This window comes from Panthera leo, chromosome D2 (genome assembly GCF_018350215.1).
Source record: "Panthera leo isolate Ple1 chromosome D2, P.leo_Ple1_pat1.1, whole genome shotgun sequence".
Classification (NCBI taxonomy): domain Eukaryota; kingdom Metazoa; phylum Chordata; class Mammalia; order Carnivora; family Felidae; genus Panthera; species Panthera leo.
Genome location: NC_056689.1, coordinates 19,577,858 through 19,591,194, shown reverse-complemented (window position 1 = coordinate 19,591,194; position 13,337 = coordinate 19,577,858). Strand labels below are relative to the sequence as shown.

Sequence of the window (13,337 nt, the reverse complement as noted above, 5' to 3'; positions counted from 1 at the left end):
ATTTCTTTAAGTAATCAAGACAAATAGTAGAAAAAGCATTTTATTTATATGGAAAAAGCTACATTAATATCTGTAAAAGATGTCAATATAATATTGCCTATACAGAAAAAAAAATTCAAATGTGAATAGCAACAAATAAAAGTTACACATCTTCCTACTTAGCAGTGCAATTAATTCACATTGCAATAAAGTTAAGTCAAGTATAACAAAATCAAAACAAGTGTTTCTCCATAATCAGGATACTGAGAATTACAGTGTAAAGATCATTTCAGGTTTAAGAAATCTGCACTCAATCTACAGAATACCCTAAAACAAGGGAGACAGACAGTTAATTCATTTAATTACCAGTTGTTGGGTTTTTTCAATACTGTTCACAGGAAAAAGGTAACGAGTTTAGGTACATGTACATAGAATATATTTAGTCTATACAGTAAAAAAATACAAATTATAAAGTGAGCTAACAAAGAATGAAATCTGAATACAGATTTATAAAACTGATAACATCTTAGACAACACATACAGTATTTCTCATGTAAAAACATCTAGTTTCAGCAAAAAATAATTTGGTTGCTTTTCAGATGCACTACAGATCTTGTAAGCTGAAGATGCAGATGTCCAAGTATCTTAAAAACCATAATAAATGTCTTTCTCAATGCATACAAAATGACAAATGCTCTCATCACAGTCCTAAGGGTATTTTTGGAAGTCTGTCTTGCTTCAGAAATACATGTAAAATGGATAAAAATCAAAGATTTCATGGTACAATGAAACAGTAAACAGTGCTCAATTTACTGCTAATGTTGGAAAAAACCTAGATTTTACAGTACTCTGGTATATATGAAAATTTTTTTTGTTTTTACATTGCATATTTCTGAGTCCATTCTCTTGCATGTCTGTTGTATCTGTGGGCATACAAAAGGGATATAGTAAAAACATACAAATTGAACCTTTTAGAAGACCTGTTTACATAAAACTGTATATTCTACCATCTTACACTTAATTGCAATAATCGTTCATATGCCAATTATTGGGTCAATGTGACTTAGACCATACATTAAATAAAACAGAAAACAAGTGATTTTTTAACTGATGGATTTCTCTACAACCAATATAAAAAAATACCTAAGTTATTAACAAAAAAATGAAGAAACCAATTTCTAACAAATCTATAAAAGCCAACCCTGAATGGGCATTAATCTGTAAACTGTAAACTGAGAACAAACTGAGGGTTGATGGGGGGTGGGAGGGAGGGCAGGGTGGGTGATGGGTATTGAGGAGGGCACCTTTTGGGATGAGCACTGGGTGTTGTATGGAAACCAATTTGACAGTAAATTTCATATATTAAAAAAAAATAAAAAATAAAAAAATAAAAAAAAAATAAAAAAAAAAAAATCTGTAAACTGTAAATGAATCAATGGTACCAGCAAAATGAGGCAGCTTGAAAATTAGGTCAGGGTGGAGGCAGTTAGGGATATCTTCTCTTCTGGGGAGAAGATAAGGAATATAGTATTCAATGCTTTCCAATTATCAAATACTTTTATTTTAAATTTATTACCTAGAACTATGGATAGTTCTTTCTATCAAAAAACATGACATATCATGCAAATATAAACATGTACTATTAAATAGTAAAGGATTAAACACTATGTAGGAAGGAACAATATTTTTTATAAAAATATTTTTAAAAGATTTAAAAGATTTTAAAAAAATTTTAAAAGGAACAATATCTTCCATTGGAAAGATAATAAGCACAATTAAATGGACTTAAATATATTAATAATACTTATGTTTTGGCAGACTACCTAGAAATACTTCTAAGCAGAAACTAATATAAGTAAACACTTACTTTTCTTTGTCTGATTTATAGATTTGTGCAATATCTGGTACTAAGGGGTCATCAGGATTAGGATCACAAAGTAGAGAACATATGGACAATAAAACTAGATTGAAAAGAGAACATCACATTAGATAATGATCTATTTTATACAATCACATGTATGAAAATGACTTTACTGAATATAGACAATGAACTTACAAAGAAAACAAAATAAAATACATTTTAGATTATCTTTGGTTAGGAGCAAGTATTTTTAATATTTAAAATTATAAAATTACCATACAATGTATATAATAAAAAATTACTAAAACTTTTGAAGTTTTAAATTCTATTTGAATTTCTACTTATTTAAAAAATGTGCATCTCTAAAGTAACTATTAACAACATTTAAACTCAAGAGTTCTCTACAAAAATATTTTTAGGTAATATGTATACACCCCAAATATGGTACCTAATTCAAAACATTGTTAGAACGTATCCTAACTTTAGATATTTCTTAGAGATATTTTTGTATTTTAATGAGAAAATTATCTAATGCAGAAGATCTATGTTCTAATCAATTCAAATTAAAGCAATCAAATTACAGTTAACAGTCCAAAAACCATTTCGGACTCATGTTTATGCACTTTTTTACTTTGGTGCTATAGTTTGCCTACCAAGAAGAAACATTTGTCAGATTTTTTAATGAATCTTTTATTCCATACACATTTGTATCACTCATTTAAACATAATGTGAACAGTTATCAATACATAGCTTGTATAGTATATTAAAATATAAGTGAAAATTGAAAAAGTAGTTGTTTACTGCCATGTCAAAATACAAATTCAAATAGCTACATTTAAAAAAAAAATCTAAGTATCTGAAAAAGTAAGGAACAAGGACTCTGGTTCCTCATTTTTCTGCTTCAATTGCATGCTACCACTTCTGAGGGGGTACAAGGAGTCTTTGGAACAATATTTCATCTTCACCCACCTCTATGTTCCTTTACCTTTTCCTACTCTTACAAATCCACAAGTGAATGCATAAAGCAGAGTTAATTCTTAAATGATACAGACAAGGGGTTGCTCAGGGCTAATGAGAAAACTAATATTTTATTCATCTTCCTTATCTGCCCAGTGAAATTTTATGCCTTGTATATTAAACCAATAGGGTAGATTATCTGGGCCCACATCCCTAGAAAGTTTCCATACTAAACTCATGATAAAAAGCAAAATAAACCATTTAAAATATTAAAAAGTGAAAAATGCACAAATGAACAAAAGTATAAGCTACCCTATAAAATAACCAAGAGGGAAGTTCTTCATTCCCCACTCTTGCTGTCAAGAGCCAGGTGCCCTTATTTCACGATCATGCACACAAATCAAATGTTTTAAGATAAGGAAAAAGGTAGTAATAGTTAACATTCATTTGAGTGCTTACTATGTGCCAGATGCATAGTGACCTTATATGGTAATACTATTATAATCCCCATTTTACAGATGAGGAAACTGAGGCTATTAGAAATTCTTCTTAAAGGATAGTTTCCAGAAGCCAACCATACTAATTAATATTTATAAAAAGCTGCAAGAGTTAGGAGATAAATGCTTAACATCTGGCAGTCTGCCATTTCTTTTATATGTGTAAGTACTTAAGCACTTATGCCAAATGAATTTCATTTTGTGATACCATTCCAGGAAAAGAGTATATTAATTTGAATAACCCTTCAACAGAAAATTTTTCCTACATCTACTGCATAACAGTTACACTATGTGAGATTTTTTAAAAAGGCACTAGAATCGACATGAACATTTTAAACAAATATTTTTGGTCAGAAAAGCTGCCAGTCATAATAACTAGCTGACCTGAAGGGCTACTACTTACCTAATATTTGAAATAATTATGGCTGTGGATGCTGCTTCCTATAATCCTTATCACTTTTATAAAAAATAAGTTAAACATTCAGATAGCATTTATTTAAAAGACATTTTAAATGACCATAGATTCCTCCCCTGAATCCTTCAAGAGAAATAAGTTTTCCTAAATTTTAAAAAAATTTTACAAAAAGGGAAAACTACCAAATTACTTCAGGGGCAGATGCTTCTAACTCAAAACAATATTTTGAACAGTCAGGTTCTCTTCTGCTAGAGAAACAAGACATGAATTAAGAGGGCTGGCACAGCAAATAGTATTGGCTAATAACAAAAAGGCTTCAGATAGTCTAGGGTACATATCTGATAATTTAGCAAAGAACAAAACTATATATCTGTGAAAGACGAGAATCCGCAGGGATTATGTTATCAGTCATTACAATAATGTTATTGATTATTCAAAGTTTAGAATAACATGCTAAATGTAGTGCATTATTCTAAAGAGTGAAATGTGTCATTCATTTTAAATCAGTTTTCAGCCTAATCAGGTATTTCCTAGATGAAGTAAAAGATATAAAGCTTTACTCATTACATCAACAATCCCACATAATAAATGAGGCAGCTGGTCCCAAAATCTTATTTTTACTCTATCTCTGTCTCTCTCTTTAAAGCCCAAACTAAAGGGGCAAAATGTCAACAGGCTTATCCAAATTTCTAGCTCTAACATTTAAGATTTCTCTCATTTTATCATTTATATTTGCCCATCAACCCCTCCCCATAAGTTAATTGCTAAAAGCAAAAGAGTAATAGAAGAACTAGGTAAGAAAAGCAAAATCAAAGCAGGAGAAAACACAGATTTTTTTTTTAACTTTAGTCCCTGAATACTTCTGCTAATACTTCCCTAAATATTTAGTCCCTAAATATTTTTTGTCTCACTGTTATCAGCTGTTATAAATCTGATAAATGAAATTACCTTTTGATACAGTCAGAGCTGGTGACCATTGTGACCTCAGGATATCAAGACAAATACTTCCATTACTGTTTATGTTTGGATGGTAAATTTTTGTTGTGAAAGCAATCTAAAAACAAAACAAAAATGTGACAATCCATGATAGCTGGTATGACTGGCTGAGTAGTACCTGAATAATTAACCATGGCTTCCATCATCCCTCAAAGTAATCCTTTTCTTAATTTGAAAATCACTGATACTTACAAGTGATGCCTGGATCTACAAATAGAGTGCTGACATTGTTCCAGAGGCAAGTTGAGGGGCCTCAGCCTATTACTTATCCTAAGGAATCTGCTAACAATTCTAATCTTCCACAAGAGTTATTGTTATATTGTTTCATAAATATAATGTTAATCAGGTGTTCTTAAAAATATAAAATAATTATTTCAAGTGACAGAATTTGTTAACAAATCTGTCCCTCCTTGATGTCACCATCATTTATTTTCTCTTCAGGTCTAGTCTAAATTTAATTTAATAAGAACATGTTTTTATTTTCCCTACCATACTTAATAAAGGGGCTGTGTCATATTTACTTTTGTAGTCCCCAATGTAACAGAACATTGGAGGTGCTCAATAAATTTTTGTTGAATACTTAAGAACTGAGAAATAAGGTCAACTTTGGAAAGATAATCCTCTGAACAGAAAAGTCTGATTTTTGGGGGCACCTGGGTGGCTCAGTCGGTTGAGTGTCCGACTTCGGCTCAGGTCATGACCTCACGGTCTGTGAGTTCGAGCCCCGCGTCGGGCTCTATGCTGACAGCTCAGAGCCTGGAGCCTGCTTCGGATTCTGTGTCTCCCTCTCTCTGCCCCTCCCCCGCTCATGCTCTGTCTCTCTCTCTCTCTCTGTCAAAAATAAATAAACATTAAAAATAAAAATTAAAAAAAAAAAAAAAAAGAAAAGTCTGATTTTTGACCATTAAAAAATTTCCCAAACTACATATATATCTAATGAGGAGGGGGGAAAAAAAGGTAAAGAAGCTAATTTATAGTATATCAGATACCACCTTTTGTTTTACAGATATAGTCCAATATTTGAGTAAGAAAGCATATTTTAGATACAGTGATTTTACAGAATAGTTTGAACATGCTAATCTACCCAAAGTCTCTGATATCATGAACATATCTTGGGGTAGAAAGTAAAATCCCTGATAAAGGAGTCACACCAATCATAAAACTAAAAATACCTTTGGTGGCTTAAAAGGATAGTCTGTCGGAAAATGTACAGTGAGAAAGAAGACTCCACCTTGATAGGCGCTATCAGGCTGAAATTACAAATATTTGCATCAGTGTTTGGTTATTATATTTATTTAATAACCTAAGATGATTTCCCCCCAAATATATTTGAAAAAAAAATGCCATCATTTTGTCATAAGTTCAAATCATTTACCTTGAAAACAGGTTTCCCTTTGCAGGTATGAAGGAAGACAACAATCATGATGGTTAAACATAAAAATCGCACACACACAGTGGTGTGACTTACTCAAACAGGTCTGTTTGTGAGTAAAGATTTTTAAAGATCAGTATACACGCAAGATTGCTTTGAGAAAAGAAGAATTTTCTGCAACAGTAATCAGTATGGGAAAAAAGGTTAGGGCTATGTTTACCTTTTTATTTATAAAACTTAAGTTCTGATAGTCCTATAAGAAAGGGGCAAGAATAGAGATAAACTAAAAAGACCAAGTTATAAAAAGGAAAGGCTAAGTAACACACAATGCAGACCTCCAATCTTCACTTAGTAACAGTTAAACCCTAAAATTCTATTTTGACTCCTTTATATTTAATTAAATTTATCATGTTAAACTACCACTTTGGTAATAACAGCAAGACTATCATTACTTCCTTAAGTTTCTGCATATACATTAGAAAACTGTACAGTGTAATTATTCTTACTAGTTTAATTCTAGTTCATCAAAAATTATAAGGAATGTGGAAAATGTAAGTAATTACAATCAACAGATATGGTCTGCTCAGATATTCAAATCATATTATAGAGTGGCATGTATGCATTACTAAAATAAAGGGGGGATGAGTAACATCATTTGTAACCATTTGCTACATGTGATTCACCTAAGAAATATCTGTGAAGGGCTATAATTCAAGTGGTTAGGGTGGGCCTTTTAATAATAGTATTTTGAAGGTTCTTAGTAAGCAATGAAAAACAAATACCTAGATTCTTACTGTTGTTATTTAAATAAATATATTGCATTTTACCCTTTGGTAAGCTAACTTAATATAACAATTTAGTAATTTGAGACATTTTCCGAGGACTCCAGCTCTGAAAATTCAGTAATTGCTATTGTTTTTAAAAGTGAAACACAAGGCAATATGATTAAAACCTCTATGGCTTACTAGATACAGCTCTTTCAGGGGAGGGAAGAGAGAATGATGTTCATGGAAACATGCTACTAGTATACTCTCACCCAGAAGGTTGTCAATGCCCATTCTTATGCAATCAGTTTTTTGTGCACGAAAGAAAAGCCTGTTTCAAGTCATAACTGCCTCTTAGGTATAGAAAGAAATAATCTTAACAAAGGTGGTTAAGTGTTAAGAAAAGCCAATCATAAAATCACAGGTAATTCTGAGTTCAGTACAATACACCAAAACTAAAAACAACCAATCGTGAGGTGGCAAAGACAGATCCATTGCAGTATCTCATCCGTTCTCTCACACATGCAAACAGTGAAGAAAGTTATTGTAAACTGGTGCTTGTTACTTGCAGGTATTCCATTACTGAGTTAATGAGACTCATTTCTAACCTACAAAACTTGGTGATGTGAGAATAATGCTTAGTTCTGAACAACTGACTTTTGTGTTTAAAAACAGATGGGGCGCCTGGGTGGCTCAGTCGGTTAAGCGGCCGACTTCGGCTCAGGTCATGATCTCGCGGTCCGTGAGTTTGAGCCCCGTGTCGGCTCTGTGCTGACAGCTCAGAGCCTGGAGCCTGTTTCAGATTCTGTGTCTCCCTCTCTCTGACCCTCCCCCATTCATGCTTTGTCTCTCTTTGTCTCAAAAATAAACAAACGTTAAAAAAAAATTTTTTTTTAAACAGATAAAGCAAACACACAGCTGGTTGCACTATGCATGATCCATGACTATGTGTAATGATCAAGGATGTGGCAAAGGAAAAATCACAGTGATCCTAGCAAGTATTTGCCACCATTGCTTTAGAAAATTATCATAAATCCTTTAACTGTATTTTTCTTCCTGAGTGATTCAGAGTACAAAAAAACTCCACCTTAGCTACAAACATCTGATCAAAGGTGAAATGGCAAGAATGAAGTATGGCTGAGAGAATTAATTTCATATTTGTGAATCATACTTACAGGTCCCATAATAGTTGCTTGCCAGTGGAACACTGAAACAAACAAAGGAGTTTTGGAGTCATTAACAAGTGTTCAAACCTATATCATTAATGGTAGCAAAATCCTAGCAAGAAAGCAATGCTTACAGTCATCTCCCACAGGTCCAGCTGAACAATGAGCAGGTGGGTCACGTTGTAGATCACTTAATTCCTGTAGCAAAGCAAAAATACTTAAGGTTAATTGTTTTTCCAGTGACACAATCATAATAATTCATGAAGACACAAACTATTGTCTTTGTATAGAATAGACACAAATTACTTCAAAATAATTTTAGGCAGTTCTATTCAAAATATGAAACAGCCAATGTACTGTTACTGATTGGTAGAAGAGGATGGGAGGTATGAAATTCCTTCGTGAGATAGCTCCAAACCTTGAAAAAATTAAATTGATTACAATAGTTTTTCTCTAATATTCCTAAGGCAAAAATATTTATGAGTATCTACTGTACGCAAAGTAATTTATGTAAGTGCTAGATATATAAGAATGCTATAGAGGTGTCTTGGTAACTCAGTCTGTTAAGCATTCAACTCTTGATACCAGCTCAGGTCATGATCTCATGGTCATGAGATTGAGCCCCATCCCTGCTTGGGATTCGCTCTCTGCCCCTCCCTTGCTCATGCAAATGCTCTCTCATGTAAAAAAAAAAAAAAAAAGCACCTATACTATAAGAATATATGAAGAACGACTTCAGTAGGTTTACAATCTACTTTGGGAGTGATGGCTGACAGCCAAATGGATATTGAAAGAACAACCTGAAGATTAAATGGAAAGAAAGGAGAGAAGTCAGGCCATATTTGAAAGCCTGGCACATTGATTCATATGCTCTTTTCGGCTCTCAAGGAAGCAAATGAAGGATCATGGAAATGACAGTTGGCCAGTCCTGGGTTGACATTCTAGTTCTGCCATAACTAGCATCACAAGCCTTGGAGAAATCATTTAACTTCCTTACCTTCACCCCAAATTTGAAAGGTATAAATTCAATATAAAAGATTATACATTAGGACTGAAGTACCCACTTCAAGTTTGGAAGATCAGAATGTCTTTGAGGAAGTGGCATCTAAGTTGAAAAATAAGGATGAATGGGAATTTGTTTTGGGAGAAATGAGTGACACTGTGAGGTAGAGTGGCAAAAGATGAGGCTGAAAATGTAGGCCAGGCAGACAACTGAGAACAATACACATCATACCAAGGATTGGGGGTTTTAAGAAGCTGCATGACCTGATTTGAAAGATGGCTGACTGGTCTTTGTATAGAACAGATTAGAGATGCAAAAGAGGAGAAGCTATTAGTATAGGTGAGAAAAATGAGGGCTTGGGGTGGAGAAGTAGCAATGAGATAAAAGTGGATAGAAATGAGATGTTTTGAAGAGCTTACCTCTCACAGGGTTTCATGATGAAATTACATGTATAGACTTAAGGAGAGAGGTCACAGATATTTATCATGAAGATTAGTGGCAGCTAACATGTACTCCATGTTTTATTGTCCTAACCACTTCAGGGGGTAGGTGTTATTATGGTACCCATCTTACAGGTGAAGAATAAAGGCAAACGTTTCACTGTGTCTCTTTATAACTAGTATAGGGTAGAAGTAGGATTCAAAACCTGGCAAACTTCTAGCTTTTTAGCTTCACAAATGTAGATTCCATTACTGAGATGGAATACTAAAAGACAAAGTTTGTTTGGAAAGTACACATATTGAAACAGGGATCCCTGTGGTATCAAAGGGAGATTCAGTTAATCATGCATGCAGATCTGGACTTTAAAAGAGAACTAGGTTAGAAACTGGAAAATCGTTGTCTCTACCTGGTACTTAAAACTGTTGGAATGATATAAACCTTTCCATGGGAACACATTTAAATACTGTGTTTCATCAAATCTAAGATGCCATCGAACATAAATTACATCCTTATTTTCTGTACCAACAATTAAGAAGAAATGCTACCAATTAAGATACCATCAATTATAAGATGAATCCAGATTTTAGACATGCTACAATGAAAAATATGTGCACCTTAGAATCACTGTATAATTACAGCAATGAGTTCAGTGTTCTAACAGAGACAAATATGGAAGAGGATGTGGTAGGAAAGGCCTTCCTAAGAAAGTGACATATGAGCTTAAAACTGAGCCAAATGTAAACTCTGGTCTCCTTCTTCCAAATCTTCTCCAGTATATCTTGGTACTTTCATTTTGTTTTTGTTGCTGTTATCTTCACAGCTGGTGCTATATTCTTCTTCCTGATAAGAATTTAACACAGTTAGCAGCTTCTTTGCTCCAGGTATAGTTGAACAATAAAGAGGAAGATTTCAGTCTTTGACTTAGCAAAAATGGTCAAAAAGCAAGGCTTGGAACTTCAAGTCCAGGTGCCATTACTCACTTGCCATATGATCTTGGGCAAAACATTTTTTTTTCCTCTCTAAACCTTAGTTTTCTTCAATGTAAAGTGGCATTTGTACCTTTATCCATAGTTTCTATAACAAACAAGAGAAATGATACATGTGAAATGTACAGCAATCCCTGACATGTAGTAAGCATTCAAGTAAATGTTACGTTAATATGGAATGGATAACTGTCCAATTCTCTAGTAGCAGAATGCAATTATTGAACAGTTTAAATGACTGGGGGAGGGGTGTTCCCAAGTCAAGATCCATTTTAGATGACTGTGCTTTATTTAATAGTTTTCTAATCTGGGCTTTTAGGAGATTACTTCTGAAAATATTAATCACGTTGAGTTTTCTAAACATTAGTGTAAATGGATAAATAGGACTAGTTTGCCCTTATCTTAACTACAAAACTAGTTATTTAGAAAATGAGTTTCCATAGTTAAAAAACTGGAAGTTATAAATAACTTCCATACAGCTTTTACAGAACTATTGTATGTGTGAATATATCAAATATATATAAATACATAAATTTATTTTGTATACTAACAACTCCATATTAATTTTATTTTTAATAGCCTTGAATCATGTTCAAATTTTAAATGTTAAACTGTTCTTCAAATCTCCTTAACATATTATAGAAAAATAAAGGTTATCTTGTTTTTATATTTTTGTGCCCTGATTCCACCTCCTGTTAGGAGCAGTTAGAGCTCAGGACAAGAGAAAAAATCTCACAACTGAACTGTAAAGGTTACGTTCTTAAGTTGTCTATTTAAAGCTCACTTATTATAGGAAAGAAGCAGCTGACAGTACATCAAACATTCTTAACAGTGAGATTGATCATTAGTTACTAATAATGACACTAATGCTTAGGTGAGGAGACTAACACATCCTAGACTTTTTAGGTGTCTAAATATCTAAGGTTCTATACCTTTCTTAAACCACATCTCTAGAAAATGCCCTGATATATTTGGAAATATATAAATGAAACTATTTTGTCTAGCTACAGACAGAACCAACAGAAAACAAAAGGCTCAAAATATACTCTCCCTCACCCAGAAAACTACAGATTCCAAAACTGAATAAAGAAAAATGAGGAATTCTGAGACTTGCTAAGGGGGTGAAATATATAACAAACAAAAACTAAAACCAAAGAAACCAAAACCCCACCCTTTTGTTCTTAGTCTATTCAGCAGCCAGTGTACTTTTAAGATAGGACACACACACACACACACACACACACAAAACAAGAACCACTGATCCTTGTTAAATTGTCTCTTCTGATTTAGTTTACTCCAAGTTTTTCAAAAACTGTCTTATTATTGATTTATAGTTTTTCTGATTTAATTGACATTCTTACTTATCTACTTCTATCATCACAGCCACATAAATTTTCTATTAAAAATAATTTAGTGATTCTTATGTTATTTCAAAAGGAAATTCTAGGATTAGTAATCTCTTCCTTTGCTCCTCTCTCCACTGTCTCTTTAAGAATCATCACTGAATTATACAAATTGCTCAAGTCCATAAGATCCTCATGTAAGAGCCAAAACCTAACTTCACATTTCTTACTGCTCATGGAAGCCACTCTAAAATACAGTTCACAACCCGACCCTGGCTCTGACTTCCTGAACACTTCTTCCTATTCCACCAAGTACCTCGAAATCTAGGATGTACACTATAGGTAGTCTCCAAATAACTGCTTCATTTTAATCCCTTGCCTAGGCCTCCTCATGGCCATGCTTTTACCTCACACTGACTAAAGGTAAAAGGTCTCAAAGACAAAGCATTTAAAACCATTTATTTTTTAAAAATATTTTTATTATTTATTTTTGAGAGACAGAGAGACAGACTGAGAGCAGGGGAGGGGCAGAGAGAGAGGGAGGGGCACAGAATCCAAAGCAGGCTCCAGGCTCTGAGCTGTCAGCACAGAGCCCAACCCGGGGCTTGAACTCACAAACTGCAAGATCATGACCTGAGCCGAAGTCGGACGCTTAACTGGCTGAGCCACCCAGGCGCCCACTTTTGTAACTTTTTAAAGAAAAAATAGTGAAATTTTACTCAGGTTCTTAGGCATTTTTAAAAAGATGAAAAGACACTTTTTTCCACTACACTTATAATAAACATCTTCTCTTTTCACTAAATAATTTTTATAAGAGGAAAACCGAGGAACTATCTTAGTACATATCTTAGTACATATACAATATATGTACTAAGGAGACATAACAAATAAATTCAGTGTGGGGTCCCAGAATGGATCCTCAAATAGGAAAAGAACAGTAGAAAAACTGGTGAAATCTGAGTTAGGTCAGGAGTTTAGTTTATAGTATTGTACTTAATGTTACTTTCTTCATTTTGATAGATGTACTATGGTTATGTAAGTTGTAGATATTAGGGAAAAATAGGTGAAGGATACATATGAATTTTTTGTATCATTTTTTGTAACTTTTCTCTAAGACTAAATTTATTTCAACGTAATAATAACGTAAAACATTTTTTTTGTAGATTTTGTACATTTTTCTAAAACTTAATCCACTACTTTCCTTCTCAAGCTTACTTCTTCTCCTGTGTTTCCTAGATCTACTAATAGAGTATTAGTCTCCCAGTCACAAGGCTCAAAAATCTCAGCATCATTTTGACTCTTTCTCTTGTCCTTCATGTATAGTCAGATGAAGAGGACAATATATTCTCAATATCTGTTACACTGCTTATCACAGTTACCTCAACAACCAATTATAGTACAACTACAATTGCTTCCCAAATCTATGCATTATGTGTAGAATAATCTTCTAAAAGCACAGCTCTATTTCATCTTCCCTTAGAAAATTTCAGTGGCTCCCACATTGTTTATTAAAACCAAACTTAACCGGGGCGCCTGGGTGGCGCAGTCGGTTAAGCGTC

General features: G+C 33.4%; 1 protein-coding gene across 4 annotated transcripts in view; it reads right to left on the bottom strand.

Moving 5' to 3' along the window:
* Positions 1–24: 24 nt before the first annotated feature.
* The window catches only part of UBE2D1 (ubiquitin conjugating enzyme E2 D1), a 29,079-nt gene continuing 15,766 nt past the window's right edge, over positions 25–13,337 (bottom strand). The window contains exons 2-9 of one of the 4 annotated variants that reach the window (XM_042908280.1): positions 10,433–10,526; positions 9,431–10,292; positions 8,143–8,206; positions 8,018–8,049; positions 5,879–5,956; positions 4,659–4,764; positions 1,847–1,940; positions 25–902 (exon numbers count right to left, since the gene is read on the bottom strand). In XM_042908280.1, coding sequence (XP_042764214.1) covers positions 857–902; positions 1,847–1,940; positions 4,659–4,764; positions 5,879–5,956; positions 8,018–8,026 — 333 coding nt within the window. In that variant the 5' untranslated portion in view covers positions 8,027–8,049; positions 8,143–8,206; positions 9,431–10,292; positions 10,433–10,526 and the 3' untranslated portion in view covers positions 25–856. Of the gene's footprint in view, positions 903–1,846; positions 1,941–4,658; positions 4,765–5,878; positions 5,957–8,017; positions 8,050–8,142; positions 8,207–9,430; positions 10,527–13,337 lie in introns of all 4 variants that reach the window. The other 3 variants (XM_042908279.1, XM_042908277.1, XM_042908278.1) reach the window with 3 other exon arrangements.